Below are 27,456 nucleotides of genomic sequence, written 5' to 3'. Positions count from 1 at the left end.
AAAGATAACATCAGAACGTAGCCACTGCGATCTCACAAGTTCTGCATTTTGAAGCTGTAATCTTATTATCGGCGGAGCCAGAAGATGTCATATGTGGACAGGAGGGTGAAATGTTATCAGGTACTGCTAGCTGGCTTTGATGGCAAACTGCATCTATACACTGTACAGGTGGAACACTGAGCCAATGCTACCTGTGAAATACGATATTAAATTTTCAGTCACCAAAACTGAAGCACAGAGAAAATATAATCAGATGACAACATTTTTGATTTGGAGCAGCCTCTAAACATGTTTGTCTTCTATTTCTTGTAAAATTGGGCATTTTAACATTGGACCTTTTTTACTAACTTCAAAAACTGGCTTAAATTTGATTTCTCAGTGTTCCTTTTTTCGGTCTTCATTCATCAGTTGCTTGTAGCAGATGTGCCCTTAGCCTGATCCTGGAGGGGCCTAACTGAGTTCTTCTTCCCCACTATTACTTAGCCTTGCTCACAGGGGATTATCTGATTGTTGGGGTTCTTGCCCTAACATTTATCTTACAGTATAAAACTCACTGAAGCAACTATATAACACTGAAGATAATTATTGTTAATTAACTGGTTTTACTAGTTCTTCACTTGAGACAATTTATAAAAATAGTTTGGCTGATTTAATTAATTTAATTAAATAAACAAGTTTTTAAAACCCAGTTGTTTCGTTCATTTATTTTAGATTGCTTTAATGACATTTAGTTTCCATTTCTACTGAAAGACTGTAGCTGTGTGTTTGTGTATGTCCTGAGGGGTGCGCTATTGCGCCGTGAAGTTGGGGAGGAAATGGCGTCCCTTTGAACGGCATGTCGAAGATGAAGATGAGCGTTTGAAGCTATTGAAAGATTGCTGTGAGTTCAGTCTGACTGTACACGACAGAATCCGCAAAGTGAGTAAGTACTCCAGACCGGACCGGGCAGGACCGGGTCGAATGCTACTCGCGACTTTTCAGCCTGTTTGAGCGGTTAACGGTACTGCCGCCATGTTTGTTGAGGGAAGGGACGTCAGTGCTAACAGCCGTTAGCATAACCAGCTACTTATTTAATGCAAGCTCGTTATTGAGCTACATTAACTGTTCCAGAGCTACTCAAGCCCGCGGGCTAAAGAATCATTTTTAACAGGAAGTTTGGTGAAAGCTCCATCAGTTAACCACTATTAACTTAGCAGATGCTAATCATTAATGAAGCTTCTGTGCTGGCTAAGCTATCCGTACGGCTACCTGCAGCTCTTTGTGGTAATTTCAGCTAATGTTGGACGCTATCTGATACAACGATGATAATCTTTGGTTAGCACGAGAACGGTCTGCTAACAGCACATTAATAAAGTAGACTAGCATTAGCAGCCCTGCAGAATTGCTAACGTCTGCTTTTACGCTCAGTTTCCGGATCAGAATGGGCAGATAGCCCGCCGGCTTCCCGTAGAGAGAAAATGGTTTTGTTTTGGTTAGGTGGACAAATACTTGTTTCACCCAGGGGATCTAAAATGTCTCATAGAACAGCTCCTAAACGTTTTGATTTTTCTCCAGGTTTAATTTACAGTTGTGATAAAGAAGATACGAAATAAATAAAACATTATACAAGTTAGCCGGTTAGCTTTGTGAGTGCATGCTAACAGCTTTATCCTAGCGGTGGGTTTTAGCATTAGCTAGCAAATAGCTGTGGCGCTGGATTCCACTTATGTTGTCATGAATGTTACTGAGCAGCAAATAAAAGTGCTGCCAGGTGCGTCGGTTACCTGCCGAGCGAACCGGAAGCGGAGAACAGCAGGTGTACCGGAGCTTTTAATTGTTCCGACGTGAAACAGCCCGTGTAAGGTTTCAATGGGAGTTCAGCTGGCTGTGTTTGGATTGTCCACTTGGTCACAGCAAGCACTTCCATGTTTCTGAAACAAACAGCAGAGCATTAGCAGGACACGGTGAAAACAACGATACTGATGTTGTTAAAGTATATGTGTCCAAAAAATAAATATCTAAAATACAAATCTGTGTAAAGAAGCTCAGCTGTAAATTTTACACTATAGTAATGTAAAAAATTCTCTATGAAGTTAAATGTAATAGATGCAGGACATAATACATGTGTGTGAATGAGAGGGAGAAAGGTGTAACAGTGAAACTGCAGCTTGATTTGAAGGTAGATGAGTTTAAATACCTGGGTTCAGCCATCCAAAGTAACAGACAGTGCACAAGAGAGGTGAAGAAGAAGGGTGGATGGAGTAAGTGCAGACAAGCGTCATTGGGAACTCGTGACAGAAGGATAACCGAGATTGAAAGGGAAGGCAAGGCTGAGATGTGCATTCGAGGGATAGAGGATATATTGGACAAAGGATGCAGGATGAAGATAGAACTGCCAGAGAGGAGGAAACGAGGAAGACCACAGAGAAGATTAATGAATGTAGTGAAGGAGGACCGTGCTAGCAATAGGGTGAGATGAAGAGCCATAATTTTCCTAATAGAAAATTAACAGTTAATTACACAGTGATGTGGTACAAACAGTTCAGGGGTGGTTTCATATGAAATACTTAGCAAAGCTTAGGCAATGGGGTGAATTTGATGCAGCTGATGAGAATGTGCCTGTACAAGTGAAAAATATTTCAGCTTGAGCAAAACGTGCTGCTGCTCGGATTATCCTGATTTTTAGGACACTGGAAGTTTCCGGTCCGTGATGGTCTAAGCTGATAGATGTAGGATCTTCCGTATGGTGTTGTAAAACCATGATAGTGCTGCTGTAGAATCCACAGTCTTGTGTCAGCAAGAATGAATTTTATTCGTAAAGTTACAGGACATAGGCTAGATGTCCTGGGTGGAATGGGTAGAACTTTTCAACCTATAATCCTACATCTGTGGTGGAGGCCGCTGTTGCCATGGAAATGTTTAAACCTATGATCATCAGGTTGCTTTGAGAGTGTGAAACTTTAGAAACCAGAAGAGTGCTGATTGCATCAGGTGCAAAGCTCTGTGCCAGATCAACAAGGAGGCGATACTTAAACATAACGCAACACAAACTACAAAAATCCATTCAAACTGTTATTGTACAACATATTAACCATAGAAGCCCTACAACAATGAAAGCATCGCATTTAAGGGGTTTACGGCCATTTGCTGTGGAGTCTTGGATTTGCAGTTAATTATGTGATGAGTGATTCCTTATATAATTATGTAATTATGTACACAGTTTTGAACCTTTGTCTTTTTTTCCATTTTCCTTTTTCTTTTTTTTTTAATACTAATGAAATCTTTTTATGGTCAAAGGTCACCTCTCAGCTGGTTGTCTCGGTTCAAGGATTAAAACTCTTTGTAAAAGGATTTCCTGAAATAGGAAATTCAATTCTGGAAACGGAGACCTTATAAAAAAGTAGCTGTTGAGCTCTGTTGTGACATTTACTGTAGAGAATGTCAATAGCGCTGCAAAATGGCTGATTAAATATAGCGTGTTATATAATGGGCGAGGTCAGGGTGAAGCTATCCAAGTGTTCACAAAGTTATTTTTAAAAACAACTTCATGTAAACCGTTCCTTAATACAATTTTCTGTGTTTATTTTGCAGTTAGTCTGTTAGTTTTCTGGTGTGTTTATCACAGAAGCGCCGGTGTGTTGTTCTGTTTGAGTATCTAAAAACGTCGATGCTATATTGGGTCTGCTTGGAGGGACCCTCTGCTTTGACTGGTTGTTGTTAATGGTAGATGACGGCAAACTCTCAGGGCCATCAGGCAGAGGCAGGCGAGGCACCAGGCCATGAGAATTTGGGTCACGTCCTGTTGAAAACATTCACGTTGTGTGGCATATTTAACTCTTTCACCCATAAAAACAGCATTTGAAAACCACTCCAGTAGGTGTCTAAGATGGAAGGTTAGGGTGTTTTGACTAAATTCGGGCCGAACGTTTAGTTAATGTAATTATAAAATTTAATTAAATATAATGTGCACTGAAAAGTGTAAGAATCCCAAATTTGCAGCTTTTCCTCTCTGCAAGGTTGAAATTTGTGTTTTTCTGTTGGGTGGATGAAGCAGCACGGCGATGGCGTCACTTTTAGCTCTGGGCCTTTTACGAATCCCTCCAGTTTTTTCGGGTGACACGGTCAGGGGGGAAAATCCCAGTTTGGAGGTGAAACATATTTATGCTACCTGTCAGCAGCAATGCTGTTTAAACAAACATTCAACAACCAGCTCAGTCAAGTCCACAACTGTCAGTTTTCCAGTGTCCAGAGCATCATCAGTCACCCGACAGGGAGGCAGCTAATCAGAGCAGGCCAGAGCTCCAGGATCTTCTGCATCCTGACTGGAACTGCTGAGTTTAAATGCTGCAAGTCATTCAGGCACAAATAATGACTTAAAACAGTCATTCAAGCAAGTTTTACACATTTCTTTCAAAACTCACACATGAAGGTTAGCTTTTTTTAATTAATCTTTTATATTAATCTTTTATATGCCTCCGGACTCCATGCATAGTTATACTGTGTGTTATACTTGTATAACTATGCATGTGACAAATAAAGAACCTTGAACCTTGAACTCCAGTGTAAAAAATAATTATCTAAGAAGGTAATCAAATACATTCTTGTAATAAGTACACAATAAATAAAAAAAATGCAGTAATAAGATTAGTTAGTTCCAGGTTATTTGAATCTGCCAGCAGTTTTCTGTCATTTGGGGTCTATATGAGCAGATGATGGCTGAACTGATCAAAGTTTTTGATTCTGTATTCAGATTGTAAAGTGATTTTGAATTTTTCAGCAGACTTTTAGAAATGAAGTAATTAGTTTTTTATTAATATTTATTCCCACTATTGTAAATGTACAGATTAAATTAAGTTATAAAGTTTAATACAGTAGACTGAAAGCTGCTCACGGAGCTAATAAGTCACTGTTTTGTATACAGAGGTTACTACTGAGGACAGGAAGTTGTCTGTTAGCTGCTAGCTGTTAGCCACCTAGCTTCACTGCCATTTTCAGCGGCTTCTGCTAGCAGCAAGATGGCGGCTCCCGCTCCGGCCGCTCTGCGTGTCTGATAGCAGCCTGCTGCCTCCGGGGCTCCTCACAGCGCTGCACGCAGCAGCCGTATGCTCATTTGTGTTAGCCTGAGCTGCTATTGGCGGCTTCCTCCCGTCTCCAAGCAGCGCCCACTGGGCTGGATAGCACCCCAGTGGTCTCTGTCTGAGCCCGAGTCTGCGGCTGGATCTAGAAAGGAAGGCTTTTTTATATAGTGGGTCCAATAAAAGGGGACGGATCTGGGTTAGACCGCAGCTCACAGAGCGGCTCTTTAATCCTGGTAGCAGAAGCTAGTTAGCCATACAACAACGTCAGGGACATTAGCCGGCTAGTTAGCTTCTGGCGCTAGTTAGCGGGCTAATGCCAGCCGCATACCGTTTTAAACTCGCGACTGAATTTTGATCTTTGTCTGTCATTGAGGACCGAGAGGAGCGCACCAAGAGAACAGCCCAATGGAAGCCAAACCCAGGAGGCCAGTGGTGCTACAGCCCCGCTGGAAGCGCGTCGTAGGATCGACTGGTCCAGTCCCACGGCCCCGGCACGGACACAGGGCCGTAGCCATTAAGGAGCTGATGGTGGTGTTCGGCGGGGGGAACGAGGGGATCGTGGATGAGTTGCATGTCTACAACACAGGTACGATTCATATGCTCCGTGTGTCCAAATAATTATGAATATGGTCTGTGTGGCTGCATGCTAAATTAATTTATATGCTATCTCGAAGCTAACTGTGCTAAAGAGCTAAGAGAGCGGAGATGTGTTCTGCTTGTGACTAATGAGGCTGAAATGCTCAATAAATAATAACCCTTAGCCTGCTAGGCTAGGCTACGCTAGGCTAACCTCAGACTACCAAATAAAACCTACTAGCCCCGCTCCGCATGCTAACAAGGTTAGCAGACAGCTAGCGGCTAACCGGGCGGCTCTGGCAGAAGCACAGAGAGAAATGGCGCGTTTTTACTGAAAACATTGCTGACGTCACATGGACACACCCCCACGTTGCTGCAGAAAATAAAGAAAAACACTTTAAAAACAAGCCAGTTTAAAGACACTTACGTTTCAAAATTCGTTTTTAGTGTTTTTGTATTTGCGTCCAAGTGGTTTGTGGGGTCGTTATTTGTTTAATATGGTTGTCTTTATTTTATCGTTCTCTATCGTGGTTCTGACCTGCAATCGACTGCGGATAAAAATCTGCATGTATCACTAAATTTTACATATTTACGACTTGACTAAGTTATTCCGTTTACATCGGGCATTTTTAATAAAATAAGCAGAAAGCAAAGTTACTATTTAAAAAAAACCAGTTATCTAAGAAAATCTATAAAAAGTTGATTCTGTTCATCGGGACTTAGCGTTTTGTGTGGTACTCATGGCTATTGATCAGTGGTTGTTGATCAATGGTCATGAGAATTTGCATGATTAAGATTAAGGAACTGACCTCCCAGCCCATTGTTCCCTCAGTGGGCTGGTTTCAGTCATTATGCCAATGTACTGTTTATAATGACTGGGGAAACCTGCAGTCAGCTGAGACTGAAGAAGTCACTTGGATGAGTGATGAAACGTTTCTCCCACAAAACGCTACGTCCAGATGAACAGAATCAACTTTTTGGATATTTACTTTCCTGGATGATTGAGAATGCATCAAGACGTTATCTAAGAAAACTTAATTGCTGTGTGTGAAGATTGTGTTGTTGATGATTTCCTAAAGCTTTAGGTTCAAAGCACAAATGTATTTTGAGCCAATTGGTGTCAAGCGTATTTGTACTCTTTTATTTCCTTAATAACATTCTCTGGGGCTGCTGTTCATGCTTGTTGAATGTGTTTCTTTCAGTTGATATAGATTTAAACGTTTTTGTATGTAGTCTGTGTTTTCATGCCAAATTCACATCTCGTTGATGTGAACTTGCAGGCTGCAAATGTTCCAAATCTAAATGAGCTTTTTTTCAGGAAAACACAAGTTCTAATAACATCAGTTCTAAAGTTTGTAATGGGGATTTCTCTCATTGTCCCTGTTTAAATCTCTTGAAATATTTGTATATTTGTCATGAAAATTTGTCACAGTGATCATTAAACTCTGTGAATAACATAATTTAATAAATCTTTCCAGCAAGTGTTAGACCAAACCAATGACCTTGTTAGGGTCTACCATGTAGAGTGTGTAACTGTATGTTCCACGTATCAAATCTCTCTGACTGAACATAAGACTCGAGCGGCTGGATCATCTTCCCATTCGAGCTTTTCAGTTTTGTCAGCGCACTTTAACCACAGTTTGCTGTTAACCAAAAGACATTTTGCAAACATAAAAAGAAAAGGTGTTGTGTAGCAAGCATGAAAAACCTCCAAACTGCTGACACTTTGCTGTCAGCTTCCTCCACACCCACTAACTGCTGTCCTGCAACAAATGAAATATGGAGAAATTAAGCAGGTCCCGTTTTCTGAGTGGGGGGTTGATCCGATGTTCCAACCAAATATTAGATTCCTGCATCCCTACTCGTAGTGTGTGTGGTGTCAGAGCATGTCTTAAGAGGTTCAGTTCAGTCTCCCAGATTTCACAGTGACTCTTTTAATGGTCCCAACTGGGTCGAGAAGTTACATTGCTATCATGAAACACTGAAAATCAGGAACATCCTGAATAACATCTGACCAATCTGACTTCCAGCCACCAATCAGTGGTTCATCCCTGCAGTCCGTGGTGACATCCCCCCCGGCTGTGCCGCCTATGGCTTCGTGTGTGATGGGACGAGGCTGCTGGTGTTCGGAGGGATGGTGGAGTACGGCAAATACAGCAACGACCTATATGAGCTGCAGGTCAGTGATGCTACTGCAGGGAGCGGGGTCTCTGGATGGTCAGACGCTAACTATCACAGATGACGATTGATGGTGTAGACAGCAGTGTGTTAGCCTGTAGGTACAGAGCTGATTAGCATGGCTACGCTTCTTTCTTTCTTTCTTTTTTTTTATTCATTCATTCCAACTGTAAATGTAGTAAAAACAGTAATGCAAAGTGTCTGCAGAGCCTGTAAGTCTTTATGAAGCTTTATAAAGCTCATGAAAGTTTCACTATGTAACACCTTATACCTTCAGGCGAGTCGCTGGGAGTGGAAACGTCTGAAGGCCAAAGCGCCAAAGAATGGCCCACCCCCCTGCCCCCGTCTTGGACACAGCTTCTCTCTGATTGGAAGCCGGTGCTACCTTTTTGGTGGACTTGCCAACGATAGCGAAGATCCCAAAAACAACATCCCCAGGTAGGAAACGTTGGGAGCCAGAGCAAAAAAACTATTGGTCCAGATACAGACCTTGAGCCTGTTCTTTGACCTCTGCCCTCAGATACCTGAATGACCTGTACTGTCTGGAGCTGCGGCCGGGCTCCAGCGTGGTCGGCTGGGAGATTCCAGCAACGTCCGGCCCATCACCACCACCCAGAGAGAGTCACACGGCGGTGGTGACGACAAACCACGGGGCCAGCAGGTTAATCATCTACGGAGGCATGAGTGGCTGCCGGCTGGGGGACCTGTGGGTCCTCGACATAGGTGAGGTGGCGTCATTGCTGAGTGTTTGTGTAGTTCTGTGGAGACGAGTGTCCTGGTTCAACAGCTGTTAAATTTACAAAACATCTGGTCTGAAGTAAACAGAGCAAAAAAAAAAAAAAAACCAATCAAAAAATGGGACACTCGAGTCCAAAAAAAGCTGTACTGACTTCTGATTGGCTCCTGTCTTCTTCATAACACAGACTCTCTGGTGTGGAGCAAACCAGGCCTCGGTGGGACGGCCCCCCTACCTCGCAGTCTGCACTCCGCCACCACCATCAACAACAAGTACGCGCAGCCCCCCACACACACGCACGCACGCACGCATCCATTCAAAAGACTGGATTCACTTTGAGATCTCCTTGTTTATTTTTGATTTGATTTGATTGTATTTCAAATAAAGTGTCAGCATCCCAGAGCTTTTTTTTTCTCTCTTGAGGACTTTAAACAACAGCGGTTGAAGGGACAGCTCTGCTATCTAGTCATCAGGTTGCCACTGTACTGAACTTGCATATCGACAGTGTGACTTTTACTATTGTATTAATTGCAAAAGCAGAGGTCACTCACAACACGCCTGTCGTAAAGGCCTAAGAGCCTTTATTATAATAACTTTTCTGTCCCTGAATGGCTCTTTTTGTTGGCAGTCACACAGTTGTTGGCTGATTTTTGTTAACAGCCCAAATTTGAAAGAAGCCAGCTGAGGTGGTCCTGGTGCTTCTATCTGGAGGTTATCTGGGGAAACCTGGAACTGGGTGGGAACACCGGGGAATACCCAGAAGTTTCTAGAGATATTGAATATATGATCTTTGAGCACTTCAGGTTTCAATAAGAGGAACTGGAAAACCTTTCTGTGGAGAAGGATGTTTGGAGTACGCTGGTTATTCAGCTGCTGTTGTGACTGAACTTTAGACGAGGAGCAGATAGATGCCAGAGTTAGGCTGTGTGACGGAGAGGAACTACGGCAGGTTAATGTGTGCGTTTTAGATGTATTTTGGTTACTTTGGTGACGGAGTAATCTATCATCTTGAGCACTGCTATAACTGAAGAAAAGTGAAATCAGTCTACTTGATGAACTTGGAACTTGTGGGAGAACTGAAGGCACACAGGAGAGATTATGTCAGATGGCTTGGAGACACTGTTTCTGCTTAAACTGCTGCCCTTACAATCTGGACCTGCATAAGTGGCTGAAAATGGATGGGGGTCAGATATCTAAACAAGGACTCTTAAGTGATCCCAGACGTCTGAGCTGTATTCTACTACTGCACGCTGAAATCCCGACTGTTTTCTTTCAGGATGTATGTTTTTGGAGGTTGGGTTCCTCTGGTGATGGATGATGTTAAAGTGGCGACTCATGAGAAGGAGTGGAAGTGCACCAACACACTGGCCTGCCTCAACCTAGGTACAAATACACACTCAGATACACAGCAACACTCACAGTGGCTCTTCACATGTGTGGTGCTGAGCGCTCATGTTCATGCAGGTCATGTAAATTATATTGCTGACATAACAGATGTTCTACATGTGCATAAATAACTGAAACTAAAGAGGAATTCATCACACAAACGACAAAACTGTGTTCACTTGTCTGCCTCCAGACACAATGTGCTGGGAAACGGTGCTGATGGACACTTCAGAGGAGAACATCCCCAGAGCTCGCGCAGGTCACTGTAGCGTCGCCATCAACTCCAGACTTTATATCTGGAGCGGCAGAGATGGATACAGGAAGGCCTGGAACAACCAGGTGTGCTGCAAAGACCTCTGGTACCTGGAGACCGGTGAGTGCACTAGCAGAGGTGTACTAGTGCTGTTTTACCTGAGCTGACAGTCTGACCTGGTATAATTTGTCTGACCTGTTCTCAGAGCGTCCCTGTGCCCCCTCTCGGGTGCAGCTGGTGCGGGCAAACACTACGTCTCTGGAGGTGAGCTGGGGGCCGTCACAGACCGCAGACACCTACTTGCTACAGCTGCAGAAGTACGACATTCCTGCCACACCTGCGGCCTCCTCACCTGCCACAACCCCTTCCCCCACTATTGCCACACCTGGAGCCAGCTCCCCCAAAAGCTCTGCCCCCGTCACAGCAGTACCAGCCAACCAAACTGTCCCCCTGTCCGGCATCACACTCATCCCTACTCCCACTGCATCTGTAGCTGGAACCCCGTTGGCTGCAGCTGCTAAAGCACCAGGTGGGTCTCCACACTTGCACAGGTAGATGTAGTGGTGGTCGAGCAGGTACACATGAATGTCCCTCACCTATCTTTTTGTTTCTGCAGCAATCTTGAAAGTGCCATCAGCTCCAGGTACAACAGGCGGAGCCTCCATCGTCACAGTGAGACAGGCCATGCCCAAGTCGCCAGTTGGTGTGACGACACTTCCTGCAGGTGTTCGTATGGTGGTACCTGCTCAGCCCGGTCAAACGGTAAACAGAACTTTCTTATGAGCTTTCACCTCACCTCCCACCCTCCTCAGTACAGGTGTCACACTTCGCTCTGCACTGTTTCATGTCGTCCATGTAAGCGTGGATAATCTGGTAAAACGGGATTTGTTCCTGTAACAAACACTTTGTATACTGTCATAAACTTTGATATGGATTATCATTCATATTTTTCAAATGTTCCTGTTATGATGGCTTATTCCTGTCTCCCCTCAGCCAATCGGCAGCAATCCTCAGATGAGTGGCATGGCAGCATTGGCGGCGGCAGCTGCAGCGACTCAGAAGATCCCTCCATCTACAGCAACGGTGCTGAATGTCCCCGCAGGAGCAACCCTAGTGAAGACTGTCGCTGTCAGTCCAGGAACGAGCAGTCTGCCTGTCAAAGTGGTAAAGATAAAACTCGACTTGACGCCTCCAAGACGCAGGATTACATCAGAACACGCGGCAGGTGACGTGTAACATCTTGCTCTTTTTCTCAGGTGAGTAACATGGCCACGGGAATGTTGAAGACGGCTGCAGCCCAGGTGGGTGGGGCCTCTGTCTCCAACCCTGGGACCCCCAGCAGGCCAATCATCACGGTCCATAAGTCGGGCACGGTGACCGTCTCTCAGCAGGCTCAGGTGGTCACGACGGTGGTGGGTGGAGTCACAAAGACCATCACTCTGGTTAACAGCCCACTGAGCATGGGAGGAGGCGGGACACTGGTGAGTGATGTCAGCTGCGGCGCTGGTTTAGATGATAATTTATCTGATATCAGCATGTGGGTCAGAGTGCTGTTTATGACATCATCCCTCCCTCTGTATCAGCTCAGTAACCTCAGCAGCCTGGGCAAAGTGGTATCGGTGGTCCAGACCAAACCAGTTCAGAGTGGTGCCGGTACGGTCCAGGCTGGGAGCAACGCAGTAACTCAGATCCTCCAGGTACGGTCCCAGAGTCCTGATGAGTTTGAACCCCTCTGTAAACGAATACTGAGACACCCCTGACTTCAGTTTCAGTTCTCACTGGGACGATTAATAAACAATGTTTAGAATCGCCAGTCAAATCCATTTAAAAACTGCTTAAAGTTTGGGAACTCTTTTTTTTTTTTACGTCATTAATTTATCTGCATGGTGTTATACAACGTTAAATGTAAGTTTCTTCTCTGACTAGAATTTAAAAAATTAAAAAAACTCAGTAACCCCGATTCTTCCTCCTCCGGCTTCCTGTCAGGCTAAGGGCGGTCTCCCTGCAGGAACCATCCTGAAGTTGGTATCGTCTGCCGATGGTAAGCAGACCACCATCCTCAGCACGGCACAGGCTGGATCCTCAGCAGGGAAACCCACCATCCTGGGCGTCGCGCCGGGAGCCTCCAAACCCGGAACCACCATCATTAAGACCATCCCAGTGTCAGCTTTGCAGGGAGGCGCAGGTACAACACCAGCACACACACTTCAAAGCCTTACATGATTTAAAGAGCCAGTAACACATCCAATAGCCTCACTTCAGTGTTTCAGTGTTGTAGGTTCTGCCTGGTTAGAACAGTTGTTTCATTGGTAAAGGAGATAAAAAAGCAGAGAAACCTTTTGCTGCATTAAGAGAACTCGACCGGCTCTTATTACGACTGCCACATTGGGGTCATTTCACTCCCCCAGGAACATTCCTGAAAGAAAGTGGGACCACTGTGAGTCCAGTTTAATGTTTAATGTGGTGGATGACTGAGTGAAGCTCCTCCCTTCCAGGTGGAAACAGTCCGATCACCATCCTGACTACCAAGATGGTGACTCCAGGGACCGCTGGAAAAATCCTCACCACCGTGCCAAAAGTGTCTGCAGGTGGCCAGCAGGGGGTCACACAGGTAATGCACACACACACACACACACACACACACACACACACACACACACACTGTAATGCGTGAACATGCAGACAGTAAAATGAAACTTTATTTCTACCACTAATACAGCAGGCTGAACGAATCAGACTGATGAGACTTGTTGGTTATAGAATATCAGGAAAAAAACTTTAAGCTTAGAAATCTGCGAGAAACTGTCAGAAAACAATCCTCGGAAGTCTGTGTTGGTCGTGTGTTTGTTTAATAGACGGTAATCTGATGTACTCCATGTATCAGCCACATTAGATGCCACATCCGCCACATTTGACACCACATCAGTTACATTAGACACCAACCCACAAGTATTCAATTAAAAAAATTATACCCAATGAGACACTTGAGGCTCCTTTACATGAACCCTCTGTTGCCACATCGCTGTCATCTTTATGCTCTTTTATCATCAGGTTAAAGTGGCGTGTACAACGTGCAGCAAGGAGGCCGCAAAGCTTTTCTCTTCAGTTGTTCATGTTATTGGCTCACAGTCACCATGATCCGCCTGTCATCACAGTTATTATAGTTTTGTTTTTTCTCATTTAATGTTTTTTAATTGATTACACATTAAATTTTAATTTGTGATATTGATATTTAAAATGGCTAAAACTATTAAATTCAGTGCATTTGTAGCTCAAGCCTCATCAGGCTGGTTGTGCTGACAGGTTTTAACAAAACTGTTAAATATTAAGACTAAATATATTTTCTTTTCCTTTTAGTTTTCTAGTTCTAGGTCATAAAGTTTAGTTTTTTCCAAAAATCTAGTACTTTTTGTTTTTTCACTTAACTACTTTTTCTTTTCTCCACTCTCAGGTTTAAACTTTATTAATTTTTTAATAACTGTAATAGCCCCAGTTCAAATACTGTACAGGCAGTGAGTCTTTGTGTTTGTTTGTTTTTGATGGAAACCCTGATTAACAAAGCTGTGTCTATTGATTTATTTATTTTTTGTTCTAAGACTGTTTTCACAACTGTAGTTTGTTTACTTTGGTCTGAATCAGTTGATGAGTTTGTAAACTTGTTGCTGGTTTGTTTTGTTTACATCACTACAAACCACATGAGAATATTCAGTCTGCTCATTGGTCAGGTGTGTCTGGGGCGGGACAACAAGAGTAAATACAGGAAGATGATGCTGTGTTCCGGACTATAGGAGAACTGGAGACTTCTCCCACAGTAACTAATTTGTGTGTGTGTGTGTGTGTGTGTGTGTGTGTGTGTGTGTTCAGGTGGTGTTGAAAGGAGCTCCAGGTACGCCGGGCACAATCCTCAGGACCGTCCCGATGAGCGGAGTCAGACTGGTCTCGCCAGGAGGTGTTGGCACCAAGCCCGGCACAGTAACCACGTTGGTTGTCAAGGGAACCACAGGTAACCCACCTGCACTGACCCTCACAGCATGGGGATGCTGTCGCTACGAGGCTACAAACTAATGCCTGACAATGTGTGATTTGTCACGTTTGTTTTGTCAGTGCTGCAGTGACATGTCTACCAATCATACTCATATCAACTCCCGTTAGAGCAACATTGAGTTCCTCCAGACTCTAATGGCACCTTTTTTCTAATAACACTCACAAGCAGTATACACAGGGTGTGATGTTGAAACAGCTGTATGACGTAGTCCTCCTTATCAGCCTGAAACATTTTGAATTTTCACACTTTGTGTTTTTGTCTGGCATTATTGACGTGTCTTTGTTGCCTCTGCTACTATATGTGTCTGTGCTTTAATATCCAGACAAACGCCTCCTTTCACTGCACGAGACGTTCTGTTTTTGGTATGAAGAAGATTATGGGACATAGGCCTCTAAAGAGCTTGACTTTTCACACTTAAAGCTGTCCAGTGGGCTACACTAGACCCTTTAGTGGGTCGGTTCTGGCACCAGGGCTGCATGATTAAAACTTCTTCTACACTAAAAATATGTTACATGTATAAAATGTCTCACCAGTGAAACATTTGCATGCAAACTACAGCAACAGCATCCATCCTACATTATCCAAAAGTAGCAGGGTTAAAAATCTGAACCAAATTTGAGGTCAGAGATGACGACGACCAGCTGGCTCACGATTTTGCAGCAGCGATGATAGTGCTGTCCAAAATGTTCCAGCGGCTGCTGCACTGCACCCCCGCGAAGTCTGTTCAGTGTCAGTGGACATGTGACCAGTCCAAACACAGCACCTGTGATTTTACCTCTGCAGGTGTCTCCAATCTGGGGACGGTTACAGGAAACATCTGCACTACCGTGGCAGGAACCGCCGGTGCTCAGGTTAACGCCTCCTTGGCAACGCCAATCACCACCCTGGCAACTGTTGCCACATTGGCTGGCCAGGTCACGACAGCCACAGCTGCCACTGGACCTAAGCAGGTAATTCATCAAATACTGGAGAAATACTGGAATACTTTACTGTAGTACTGCAGTTACACTGGACAGGAAATGAAAACAACTATCTAGCAGAAGTTGTTTTTAGTAGTTACAGTTTTCTTTCTCCATTATTCTGTAGTAATACTGTAACTTCTCTCTGTAGGTGACTCTGATCACAACACCAAGCGGTGCAGAGGCTCAGCCGGTCGTCCAGGATCTGCCAGTCTCTATCATGGCTTCTCCTACTTCAGAGGAACCTGGAAGTACTACGATTACGAGTACAACAACTACTGCACAGGGCGAGACTGGGGAAAGTGCAGTTGCTGCAGGTACAGAAACCAGTACCACAAGTATTCTATTTAGCTGCTGCACGAAATAAACTGTAATGCACGTTGAACTATATGATCGTTGTTTCAAAGTTGTTTATGCTGTTATTAATGATGCGGCAGTGACAATGGTCTGCTCCAACCCGCCCTGTGAGACGCACGAGACGGGAACGACCAACACCGCTACCGTCGCTAGCGCAAACATCGGCGGTAGCAACCAGGTCTGCTCCAACCCGCCCTGTGAGACGCACGAGACGGGAACGACCAACACCGCTACCGTCGCTAGCGCAAACATCAGCGGTAGCAACCAGGTGTGCTCAAACCCGCCCTGTGAGATGCACGAGACAGGAACAACTAACACTGCCACGGTGGCCTCAGCGAGCATGAGACAGGAGCTGCAGGTGCGTTCATGGAGTCTAATGCCTCTTTTTTTCTCTCCATAGTACCAACTCAACTTGAGTTGACTCTCCTCAGTCATTCTGTTACAATTGAGGACCAGCTCACTGTGCATGTGGTTGTTATAGGAGCGCATAGTCAAGTCTGTAAAACGGTTTAGCTAACAGTGCAGGAAAAACTCAGTCCTGTAAGGGCTCGCAGGGTTTTTGCTGATTCTGTATGACCATCATGTTCCCGCTTCTCCTCCTCAGATGAGTTCAAACCAGCCTGCAGCTCAGCAGTCAGCTCCACCTGCTGTCATTCTGAACACCTGCTCAAATCCACCGTGTGAGACCACCAACACCGCCACCACTGCTGGAGTTGGTGGGCTCCAACAGGTTAGAGAGCGCTTGACTCCTGACACATGCAGGTTACTGGTGGACAGTCATTGGTTGAAGGTGTGGTGATGTCTGTAGTTAAACACCAGCTGTTTGTGTCTGCAGGTGTGTTCGAAACCACCATGTGAGACCCACGAGACCGGGACCACCAACACTGCCACCACTGCTGGAGCTGGAGGGCTCCAACAGGTGAGTCAGCTGATCAGAAGGTGAGTTGTGGCAGGTTAAAGACTTACAAACAAGAGTAACGGTGCACGTTTCTGGTTTCAGGTGTGTTCGAATCCACCATGTGAGACCCACGAGACTGGAACCACCAACACCGCCACTACTGCTACAGGTAACCTGCTCACACCTGACTTTTTGAAGACAAAGAAAAACGAGAGCTGAAATTCTCAGCAGGAACTGACCTCATTTCCTGTCCTGTGGTCTTCAGCTCAGCAGGGTGGAGACAGCCAACAGGGGGAATCCACAGAACCTTCCACATCTGAGCCCCCCTCCACAGCAGCCAATCAGAGCAGAGCTATTACTACTGTTACACAGGCCACGCCCACACCAGGACCATCCATACCTGTAAGAGGCAGACACGCGGACACACACCCGTGGCATCACTATTATGACACATTACACCAACATGTCTGTGCCTCTGCAGGAGATCTCGTCGTTGGTCGGACAGCCACGGGAGGAGTCCTCAGAGGCTGTTGCTATGGACACAGCAGCAGATGAGGGGGATGAGCCTATGCAGACAGACAGCCAAGCAGAGGATGTGATGTCATCAGCAGCGGCAGTGTTACACGTTCATGTTGAGGGCGGTGATACGGCAGCACAGGTAAGACGTCCACACACACACTTGCACAAACACTCACCTACAGGCAGCTGATTGGCTTGTCCCCACCCTCAGATGGCGTCCTCAGACGGTGGTCTTCCTCAGGAGTTGATGTCGTCTGAAGGGGACGGAGGCGAGGACATCTCTGGGACGACGACAACCCTGATGGTGACAGGGGCGCTGATGCCGGATCAGCTGGCTGTTACCACGGCAACAGAGGAAGCGGCCCAGCAGGCGACGATACAGGCAGTACTGCAGGCAGCGGGACATATCGGTGAGAAGATGTCATTATTTTAAAGACTCGTCTGGCCGTAAGTGGACGTAAAAACTCCATGAATATGAAAAGCTGTTACTTCACTTATTTCATACTTTCGCTACCACTGCAGTTTCACAACGTCACAGCTTCATTAATGTCTGGGTTCTGATTACTCTGCTCATCCCATAAGAGCACTAAAAACCAGCCAAAGATTTCAAACAGCTGGAGCTATATCTGTGTCCTTGTATGTTTCCAGTTCCAGCTGTTTGCTCTTTGGGGTCAGGGATTTGATAAGCCAACTGCAGTGTTTCCCAATTCTCCCCTTTATTTGATCAAGCGCCTCCTCGGGAAACATTAAGAGTTCAACGGCTCACTCCCCTTGCTAGTTTCAGGTCATACTGATTAAAACATGAAGTTCATTTTGTATGCTACAGTTTTTGTAAGAATCACAGAGGGGGGATTATCCAGGATAATCTCATCAGCTAATGACCTGCCGACCACAAGTCATTAGCTGATGGGTGTGCGGGTTCACAGTCAGGTCCACCACTCACTCATCACATCTGAGTGTGCAACAAAAGTAAAGGTTTAAAAGCAAAATGTGTGGATCAAGTGTGACATAGTTGCCTTCATGACAGATGTTATTCTGTCTTGTGCAGGTGACGCAGAGGGCTCGGAGCAGTCTATTCCCATCGTTCTGACTCAGCAGGAGCTGGCAGCGCTCGTCCAACAGCAGCAGCAACTGCAGAACATCCACCAACCAGAACCGGAGCCTGAGCCAGAACCGGAGCCACAGCACAGCAGCATCCCTACAGGTACACCTGCTGTCAGAAGTCTAAACTTAGTGTCATTATTGTATATTTAAATGTTGTCATTGTTGCTAGGCTGTTTGTTTTAGCTACAAACGAATCTCTACGGCCCTTACGTCTATGAATTTAGGCATGAAAACAGAAAAAAATAAAACTGACGAGGAAATAAACAGATCAGTTTTCACTTGCAGTAAAGTAAATGGATCCCAACTCTGTGTGAGGAACAAATAAGTCACCTGTGAAGCTTTCAAACTCACCTGTCCATGGATAGATTCTCATTCAGCGTCATAGAGCGTTAGTTAGGAGACAATCGAAGGACAGGCACACCAAAAATATTTTCTTCATTTCTAAGAGAACTGAGTTTGGCTCTTTTTAAACTTGATCACTTTTAATCTGCTCACAGGACTGATAGCTGATCAATAACTGATCAGACCTGATCAGCTGATGACTTTGCTGCTGCTTAGTTTATGAGCCTTATAAGATTTTATGTCTTGTGTTTCCCAGAGGGCCTTGCTCCTGCAGACAGCCTCAATGACCCGGCAGCCGACACGAGTAACGGACACGAGCTGGCATCATCGGCGGTAACGAGCGCTGTTGCGCGATTGGCCAGCACGTTTGGTCCCGCCCCCACTCTGACATCAGGGCAGGTGAAGAATGAAGCACCTGCCGCACTGCCAGAGGCCCCCAACGGCATCGCACCGACTGCGCCGGTGAGCGACTGAAAAACAGGCTAATGACATGCTAACAAAACCGTAACGTCATGCTAACAAAAGGCTAACTGTGTGCCCCCTGCAGGTGAAGACGTCGGTGAAGGAGGATCGGTGGTTCGACGTCGGCATCGTTAAAGTCACCAACATGGTGGTCTCGCATTACTACGTCCCCTACGACGACAACACACCTGACGTAAGAACGCCGCCTTTAAATAAAGTTTTATTCAGTTTACAGGGATGTTCCTGTTGATCATGTCTTTGATGACGCCAATCCTGCAGGACGACTCGGGCGTGGTCCCGGACTACAGTCGAATGAGAAAGGTGGAGCTACAACCGGGGACAGCCTACAAGTTCCGTGTGGCAGGCATCAACATCTGCGGCCGTGGCGCGTTCTCAGAGGTGTCGGCATTTAAAACGTGCCTGCCCGGTTTCCCCGGAGCACCCTGTGCCATCAAGATCAGCAAGGTGAGATGCGGGCTTTATGGCCGCCAATTATCCTGCAGTGTTACCAGTAGGGGGCGCCGAACCTCATGTTTTCATGTGACCTCTGCTCCTGCAGAACCTGGACGGGGCCCAGCTGACTTGGGAGCCTCCCGCCGTCACGTCGGGGAAGATCACGGAGTACTCCGTCTATCTGGCCATCCACTCCAGCCAGGCTTCCTCCTCCTCCTCCTCCAGTTCAGGTTCTGGTGCCACCCAGCTGGCCTTCATGAGGGTCTACTGTGGCCCCAACCCGTCCTGCCTGGTCCAGTCCTCCAGCCTCGCCAACGCACACATCGATTACACAACCAAACCCGCCATCATCTTCCGCATTGCAGCTCGCAACCAGAAGGGCTACGGTCCCGCCACGCAGGTCCGGTGGCTGCAAGGTGAGAACCACCAGGACCAGGATCAGGTGTGCTGATGTTTTTCAGAGAAAAATGGAGCTCATGTTTGTTTTTCTGTCTTCTGTAGAAACCAGTAAAGACCCCAAAGCTGCGGTGAAGAGACCCGCTGCAGACCTGTAAGGACATCTTTGACACAACTTTATTGTTCTATATTTCAAAAACAAAAGGGAACAACCCAACATTCATTTGATCATGTGAAAGTGTACCAGTCCATTTTACTGACTTTACACAAGTAGACTCCGTTTGTGTTTCTCAGACGGTTTCCTGTTCTAAAATATTTTAGTTGTCTGTCATTTTTATGCAAAAAAAAGAGCGAAGCCGACTCCCTTCAGTTATTTTCATCGTGATTTTAGACTTTAAATATCAGCCTCAACGCTTCGACTGCAGTACATGCTGCCCCTCCACAGGGCTGTAGTCACCATGACTGCAGGCCGCCTGACCTGACGGAGCGGATAACAGAAAGATCCTGGATATGTTGAAGTTTCCCAGCAGGAAATTATACTGTAGTGACTAGAAGGGACGAAATTACAATAATTAAATTAAGCTTTTTTTAAATTAAGTTTTTTTTTTTGTTTTTTAAGATAAAGAAGGATTATTCTGAGCTGTGAGTCATGCAAAGCTGAAATGAGTAGAGTCATTCTTTAAATCTCACTGAACCTCTTTGTTTTGTCTCTAGTAAATCTGCTGGACCAAAGAAGTTCAGAACCGACCAATAGGAGGAGTCGACTTTCTCCTGAAGACTGTGATTGGTTACTGTTGCTTGGTTGCCAGAACCAGGAGGAGGCGGGACTCTGGAAACAAACAAAACAAAAGACTTGTAGGATATTTGTACATTTTTTTTTTGACCAATCAGAACTCTTCTTCCTTTGTTGCTTCTTTCTGCTGTTGTCATGGAGACAATGTTGGACAGAGTCAACAGCATTTCTCCAAATGGGATTAAAATTTGAATTTATTTGAGTTATATGTAGGTAGCTCTCTCTCTCTCTCTCCCCCTCTCTCTCTCTCTCTCTGAATGTCTCTTGCCCTCTCTCTGTCTGAGGTCGTTTTAAAGGTCACAGTTTATGGTGCTGTTTGTAGGCGGAGCCTCTGCAGCAGAGAGGGGCGGTGTTTAAACCAGCTCTATTGTAAATTATTTTCTCCCTGTAGCGTTGAAATGTTATTTTCATTTTTATAAACGTCTGTCAGGTTATTCAAAGTTCTTCTTCTGTGGTTTCTGTTTCTTCTTCTGTTGTTCACAGCATTCACAAATTGGTCAGTGAAGGAAACTCGAGCTGTTTGAAAATCAAACCAGATGTTTGTGAATATTCTCAGAAACAATAAAGATTTTTAGAACATTTCCTGCTCTTCGAACAGCAATCAGTGATTTCTCCACCTGACCCTTTCAGAATCAGCTGATTTGTAATCTACTGTAACTTAATCATATCTGAGCAGTGTAGCTTTTATGTCCCTGATGTCAAACATATGGTCTGGCAGCTAATGTTGGTCCTTCGAAGGGTGTTGGATGGCCTTGAAAAGAAAAAGAGTGTAAATTTTGGAGTTTTCTATTAAATAAAATAGGCTCGTATAACGGGAGTAGGAACTGTTAATCTAATCTGAGCCGAAGGTCTCGGTCACCATCAGTTCTCCCAGTTTTCTTACATACCAGCCACCACCAGGCTACACCAATCCAAGTGCTGGATCAAGCATTAAACATAGTTTGGGGCTTTTTGAATCATTTTTTAATTTGTATCTCAGAAAAGACTCAAATTATGCAAAATAGTCTGCAGTTAAGTGTTTGCAGAACATAGAGAGGCTGATTGAAAGGAAGCCTGGCTGCAACAGCAGAGCTGTAATAATACAGAGAATTATACCTCCTTCAAAGGAGGAAGTCCGGCATGGATATTGGTTTTTGGTGTTCAAAATCTGGAACAAGAACAAACAAAATGTGACAGACACAAACAATCGGGACAAAAAAGTCAACATGACTATTTAAAGTACTTTGTTTCATCTGTTTTACCAGGACGAAGAAATATTGAAGAATTGCTTTTGAAGTAGTGCCTAAACCCGCCCTGGGAAAGGAGACACAAATTATACTGTAAATACTTTTACAGTATAACTGCGTCATTTTTACTGCTGGAATGGTTTATTCTTGCCTAACCTCAGGAAACCAGGAAAGGAGATTCACCTTTAGAAAGTTTTGTTTAAACCCTGATTGTGAAAGGGGTGAAAAAAGGCTCCATCGTTACCTGACTTGTTACTCGTGCCTACCTTTAAGTATTTGTAGGTAAACATGATTAAATTGAAATTCAGTTTAATTACGGGGCATTCACAGCCTTACTTGTGGGCCTTATTATATAGTGTTACATTTTTTTCCTTTTTGTTCATCACAACTAAAAAGGTAAACTAATATTTCTAGCACAGTCATGAGGAAGCTGCTAACGTGAAAGATGATGACCATCAGTGCCCTCCATAATGAGGTTAAGCCACTGAAGGTCACCGCTGAAAAGGCTGGCTGTTCACAGAGTGCCGAATGGAAGCATATTGATGGAAAGTTGGGAAAAGTGTTGCAGGAAACAGTGATGTCAAGACAAGTTTATTCAAGAACGGTAGAACTTCACGAAGAGTGAAGTCGTTCCATAAAGAGCTGCCACAGGAAGCACACCTGTCACATTCCAGATACTCCTGAGCCTGAGACCACATCAGGAGTGTTTTGGCCTGGCCTGAGGAGAAAAAGATCTGGACTGTCCTCTTTTCATTGAAGTAAAGTTTGCACTTAATTTGGAGATCAAGATCTGGAGCTACAATAGAGAGGCACAGACTGAAAAGTCTTTAATGTTTCCACAGTCTGATGGGTTGGTCTGCTTGATCGTGCCGGTGGTGGTCGGTCCAGTGTGTTCTATCAAGTCCAAAGTCAACAAAGATGCTAATTTCCTTTTCCTTTTTGGGCGTAAAGCACCAAAACAGCTACCTGTGTTTGAGCGGGCAGTCAACTCACCTGCCTGACTTGAGCCCCTCAAAGAATTTGTGGAGTATTTTCAAGAAGGCGAAACATCTGACCCAAAACTACAGCCGAGCTGAACACCTCCATGTATCACCACACGGGTGCAGTGATTTGTGGTAAAGGAGCCCCAAATGCTCTGTGTGCATACACAACTGATCAGAAGTTTGACATTTCATAATGGAGATCCTTTTTTCAATGATCGTAGGAAATATCATAATTCAAGATACTAGATGTCTGAGCCATACGCGATAATCATCAAAATTTAAACAAAATAAAAGGCTTAAAATGTTTTACTGTGAGTTTACCTGTTTTAATTAAAGTATAACTGCTTTAATGAAATGAAATGTTTTAATTAAAGTATTAACTACACAACTTTTTACAGTATTCTAATTTTTTGGAGAGATGCACTCTTAAAGACGAGAGCCTGAAGAAGAAGATGCTTCCTTCCTCCCCACAACCGCTCACAAGAGATGGCTGCTCCTCCCTAACCCTGAGCCGGAGGCTCCTTCCTGTTGAAAGGGAGTTTTTCCTTCCTACTGTCACCAAAGCGCTTGCTCACATCATCAGATGCTGAAAGTCAGTCAAATAGTAATTGGAGTACAGTAGAGAGGAAGCAGCAGCAGATTTAAACATCATCTGAGCAGAAATCAGCGGAAACAGGAGCAGCTTAGCCTGAAGCCTCATTGTGTTTCTGCACATGTGGGTGGTGGTGGTAGGTGGGGAGCTATTCTTCTGGATTCGTCCCAGCGGCAGGATTATTCTCTGAATTAACCCTTCAGATGTGCTGCTCCGAGTCAAACTGAGCTGCTCGGAGAATTTAGATGCACATTTGATTCACAGTTTGCCAGATGTCACCAGAGTTTCTGTTTCCACGTTTTCTGCAGGTCACCTTCTGCTCATATTCATGTTTTTAAATATTGCTCACTGAGTAAAGTTCAACCTAAAATGATTTGATGGGTTTTTATATTTTTTCAACAACATATTTATATGATTAACAATCAAAACACACATTTAGGTATGTATGTATTCAGACAGTATTTGTAATTTTGGCTCTGTAGACCATCACAGTGGATTTTAAATCCATCAGTCAAGACTTCACTTACTGAATTACTTTAAAGCCTCTAACAAACAGGGCGGACGGTGTTCAATAATGGCTTTAATCCTCGTTCAGGAAATGCAGCAGTTTTGTTAAACCCCTGGAAATAAAGCTGGAAGTCTGCACTTCAATCACATCTCGAGTGTTTGACTTGAAACTAGAGATCCAGCCTGTTACAGAAAGCTGGTTTTCATGACTTTATCACTGAGTGAAGTTGATTTTTCGTGATCCCTGTGGTTCACGTAAAGGTGAAATGACTTGTTTTCCTTTTGAGTTTTCAAGCTTACATGTGATTTTTCTTCACCAGCTGATCACACAGACCTACTGCCCCGGCCTCCGTCAGAGCTGGAGCTGTTCCAGCATTCATCATGTGGAATGGGAGGGTTTCCATCACAGAGGGAGCACAGTGATCGTACCTGGCTTCAAGTCTCTTCTTGCACACAGACATTCATCTCAGTAAAAGGAGGAAATGTGAAGAGACTGCACTTGTTGTGATGGAAAGTGTTCATATCATTTTCACTGATGCCTACAAGAAATCGGTATTTATGTATACAGTCTCTTGGAACACGTTCCAGCTTTTACGTCAAAGTCAAATGAGAAAAGGAAGCAAATTAAAGGAACACTTTTGCATACCTGACATCATCAGGGCATGCTCCTAATGAGGCTTCAGAGGTTGGTGTGTGGGATCTCCTCCCAGATCTGAACCAGGCCTTCTCTGAGCTTCTGGACAGTCTGGATGGCACTGTCCCAGAGGTGAACTATTGGATCTAGTGGATGCCGGGGCCTCAGCCCACCCTCATGAAGTCTGTTGCTGATTGTTTTGTGAGAAACGTTCTCACCGGTGGCCTGCTGGAGGTCATTTTGTAGCTCTGGAAGTGCTCATTGTTCCTCCTTGCACAAAGGAGCAGATACTGGTCCTCCTGATGGATTAAGGGCTTTCCACAGCCCTGTCCAACTCTCCTAGAGTAACTGTCTGTCTCCTGGAATCTCCTCCATGCTCCTGAGACTGTGCCACAGCAAACCTTGTGGTAATGGGTGAAATCCTGGAGGAGTTGGACTACCTGTGCAAGGTCCAAGTATCGCTTCATGCTACCAGTAGTGACGCTGACCCTAGCCAACTGCTAAACTAGTAAAATACAGAAAAGATGAAGAGGGAAAAATGTCGGTGGCTGTCAGCTGTAAAACCATTCCTGTTTTTGGGGTTGTGTCATTGTTGCTCCGCTGTTGTTAGTTTCATTAATGCCAAAGCAGATGAAACTGATTAACAACCCTCTGACCACATCAATATACCTGGCAGTTTAACTGACCTGATGCTAAACTGATTAAACAGTGTTGCAGTGTATAACACTGACAGATGAGCACTGGTCAAATACGTTTCATCGCTCCGAAAAGAACAGAGCTGGAGACAAAGCAGTTATTTTAAGGCTGACCACTGTTACACATTATAGAACTGTCCAGCAGTGCAGTCTTATTAGTCAGACACAGTAACATGAATAAGAACAATTAAAAGGTTTTTCTTTTCTTTCTTTGAGAAACCAGATGAGTCGCCCCCTGCTGGTCACGGAAAAGGAAGGCACTTCATCCATCCTTTATATCCAGTCTATGACCTTCACTAAGACGTTTTTTAAAACTTAGTTTTTGGCTGAAACGTGTTTTATAAATCAAGTTATGAAAAAAGCGTGGTGTAAGCAGACTGATGTAGGTGTGCGGATGGATCTACATCAGATACAGTTTCCTCTGATTATCGTCGCGGATGAGAGGTGAAACATAAACTTAAAGAAGTCCAGAGGCTTCTCTTTCCAAGCTCCTTAGACTACGATGACCTGGATGACTGAGAACCTTCACAGACACGTCGCGTTGTGAAACATGAAGGGACCTCCTGCTGGAGTCGGGCGAGGGCGTGCGCATGCCCGCCGCATGGTGCTGGCGTCGTGAGCGCGCCTCGTGCTGCTGCTGCTGATGGAGCTTCACTGAGCACAGAGAGTGGCCGCCGTGTCGAGGAGGAGGATGAAGAGTGATGAACAGAGTGTCGACCCTACATGACTGATCGGATCGCTGCACGCGCGAGGCGACCGTCGGCGTCATCAATCGGCGCGCAGAGTCCAGCTGATGTGAGGCTGAGCGCGAGCCGCAGCGGGAGACAATCAGCTGAGCGGCACCTGGACGTTGTGACGGAGGAGCTGCAGGTAAAGGGTCAGGCCAGCAGGTAGGAGCTCTGTCACCCGCCTGCGCACACGGCCCCGGCTGGCTCCCCGCCGCTCCGCCAGACTCCATTCAAAAAATCGCTGTTTTTAGTCTGCATGTCTGCGGGCTGCAGCCGAGCTGCACGAGGCGGTGCCGCGAGTCCACCTAGCCTCTCTTTAACAAATCCGGTCACAGTTCAGAGGGCGGCGGCGGGAGGAAGGCTGGGCCGGGCTCGGAGGTGTGCTCTGCAGCTGTGCCGGATTTTTCCGCAGAGACAGAAAAATCCTGAGTGAGGCTGATTTTAACACCGAAGCCGCTGCGATGATGAGATCTGACAGCAGTGTTGTTGTTGTGGCTGCGCGTCACACCCAGCGCCACGTGCTGCCGCCGCTGCTGCTCCTGCGCGCGATGTTACATATCGGTTTGTAATTATTTATTAATAATTATCTACTGAAAGGTTGGAGGGTTTTCCCAGTTTTCCTGCTCAGGATCATAAAACACTGACTTGACGGACAGACCCAGGGTATAGTGTGTGTGTGTGAGAGTGTGTAGGTGTGTGTCTGAATGTGTGTGTGTGTGTGTGTGTGTGTGTGGTATATGCATGTTTGTACATATATGTCGGGGTTCATCTCCTGTTTTCTCTTGAAACCAGTCCCTGTCTTAAACATGCATTCTCGCGAGTATAGGGGGCGACTTACCTGGTTTCAATGGAATAGAAGTCTATGAGAAAACTTCTCCACTTCCTACCTGATCTACGAGCCCAGCAAACACATTCTTGATGAGTTTATTGGCTGTATCACTAGCTTTAGGTCTTAATAAATAGAACATGATATTTGCTTTGTAAATTACAGCCCCTGAAAGGAGCTGGATGTGCTTTAAGCCATAAGGACATAAAGACAAAATCATGATAGGGCCTCGCTTTGAATATCTAAATTAAAATGTGACACACGCAAAAAACCTGAATTACTCCAAAAGTTATTTTAGTTAACCAAAACTAAATTAAAAAATAATTCTGAAGAAAATATCTTTAGTTTTATTATTTGTTACTTTGGTAAAATTATCTGCCATATATGTCTACAATACTGAGAGTCAGCTGCCATAACTCTGCAATAAATACAGTAATAATTCAAACAGAACTATATCATAAAATGTGCAAAATAAGAAAAAGTTATGAAAGCTTTAAAATAAATTTTTACGGAGTACAAACATTTGCATCTGAAATATAATGAAGTTGCAGCAGAAACCGTCCTAACACAGAAATACTTAGAAGTACATGAAAACTGCACCTCTGTAAAGTACTTTTTCCTTCATGCTCTCATCCAATGGCGTTACTAGTACTCTCTACAGTACTGCAGGTGGGCGGAGCCCCCACGGCTGTGATGGCGGTAGAACCATTATTTTGACCTCCTTCTTTCTTTTCCCTTATTTTTCCTCCCT

At 44.9% G+C, this 27,456-nt stretch overlaps 2 protein-coding genes across 6 annotated transcripts in view; both read left to right on the top strand.

The window, feature by feature from the left end:
• The first annotated feature begins 774 nt into the window (after positions 1-774).
• hcfc1b (host cell factor C1b) lies at positions 775-20,748 on the top strand. 5 transcript variants are annotated; one of them, XM_013914617.1, is made up of 33 exons: positions 1,086-1,263; positions 5,431-5,643; positions 7,664-7,812; positions 8,089-8,249; positions 8,332-8,534; positions 8,735-8,819; positions 9,824-9,930; positions 10,127-10,306; positions 10,392-10,715; positions 10,803-10,948; positions 11,180-11,350; positions 11,443-11,667; positions 11,770-11,883; positions 12,173-12,371; positions 12,682-12,797; positions 14,051-14,189; positions 15,015-15,181; positions 15,342-15,507; positions 15,628-15,635; positions 15,726-15,905; positions 16,152-16,277; positions 16,383-16,466; positions 16,548-16,614; positions 16,711-16,847; positions 16,927-17,103; positions 17,176-17,374; positions 18,013-18,168; positions 18,667-18,872; positions 18,958-19,065; positions 19,152-19,337; positions 19,432-19,741; positions 19,827-19,875; positions 20,436-20,748. In XM_013914617.1, the coding sequence occupies exons 1-33, from the start codon at positions 1,197-1,199 to the stop codon at positions 20,473-20,475; spliced, it is 4,965 nt and encodes a 1,654-aa protein (XP_013770071.1). In that variant the 5' UTR covers positions 1,086-1,196; the 3' UTR covers positions 20,476-20,748. The 5 variants fall into 5 exon arrangements, with proteins under 5 accessions (XP_013770073.1, XP_013770072.1, XP_013770071.1 ...); XM_013914619.1 differs by lacking the exon at positions 1,086-1,263 and adding an exon at positions 775-918 and having other exon boundaries at positions 15,628-15,905; XM_013914618.1 differs by lacking the exon at positions 1,086-1,263 and adding an exon at positions 775-922 and having other exon boundaries at positions 15,628-15,905.
• Positions 20,749-25,664: 4,916 nt separating this feature from the next.
• ccdc120a (coiled-coil domain containing 120a) overlaps positions 25,665-27,456 on the top strand; it is a 37,166-nt gene continuing 35,374 nt past the window's right edge. The window contains exon 1 of the mRNA XM_005747990.2: positions 25,665-26,021. The gene's annotated coding sequence lies outside the window, so the exon portion shown is untranslated. The remainder of the gene's footprint in view (positions 26,022-27,456) is intronic.

Source organism: Pundamilia nyererei, unplaced genomic scaffold (genome assembly GCF_000239375.1).
Source record: "Pundamilia nyererei isolate P.nyererei 1_Seehausen unplaced genomic scaffold, PunNye1.0 scaffold00210, whole genome shotgun sequence".
Lineage (NCBI taxonomy): Eukaryota > Metazoa > Chordata > Actinopteri > Cichliformes > Cichlidae > Pundamilia > Pundamilia nyererei.
The sequence above is the reverse complement of the archived record's forward strand: the minus strand, read 5'-3'. Positions and strand labels throughout refer to the sequence as shown.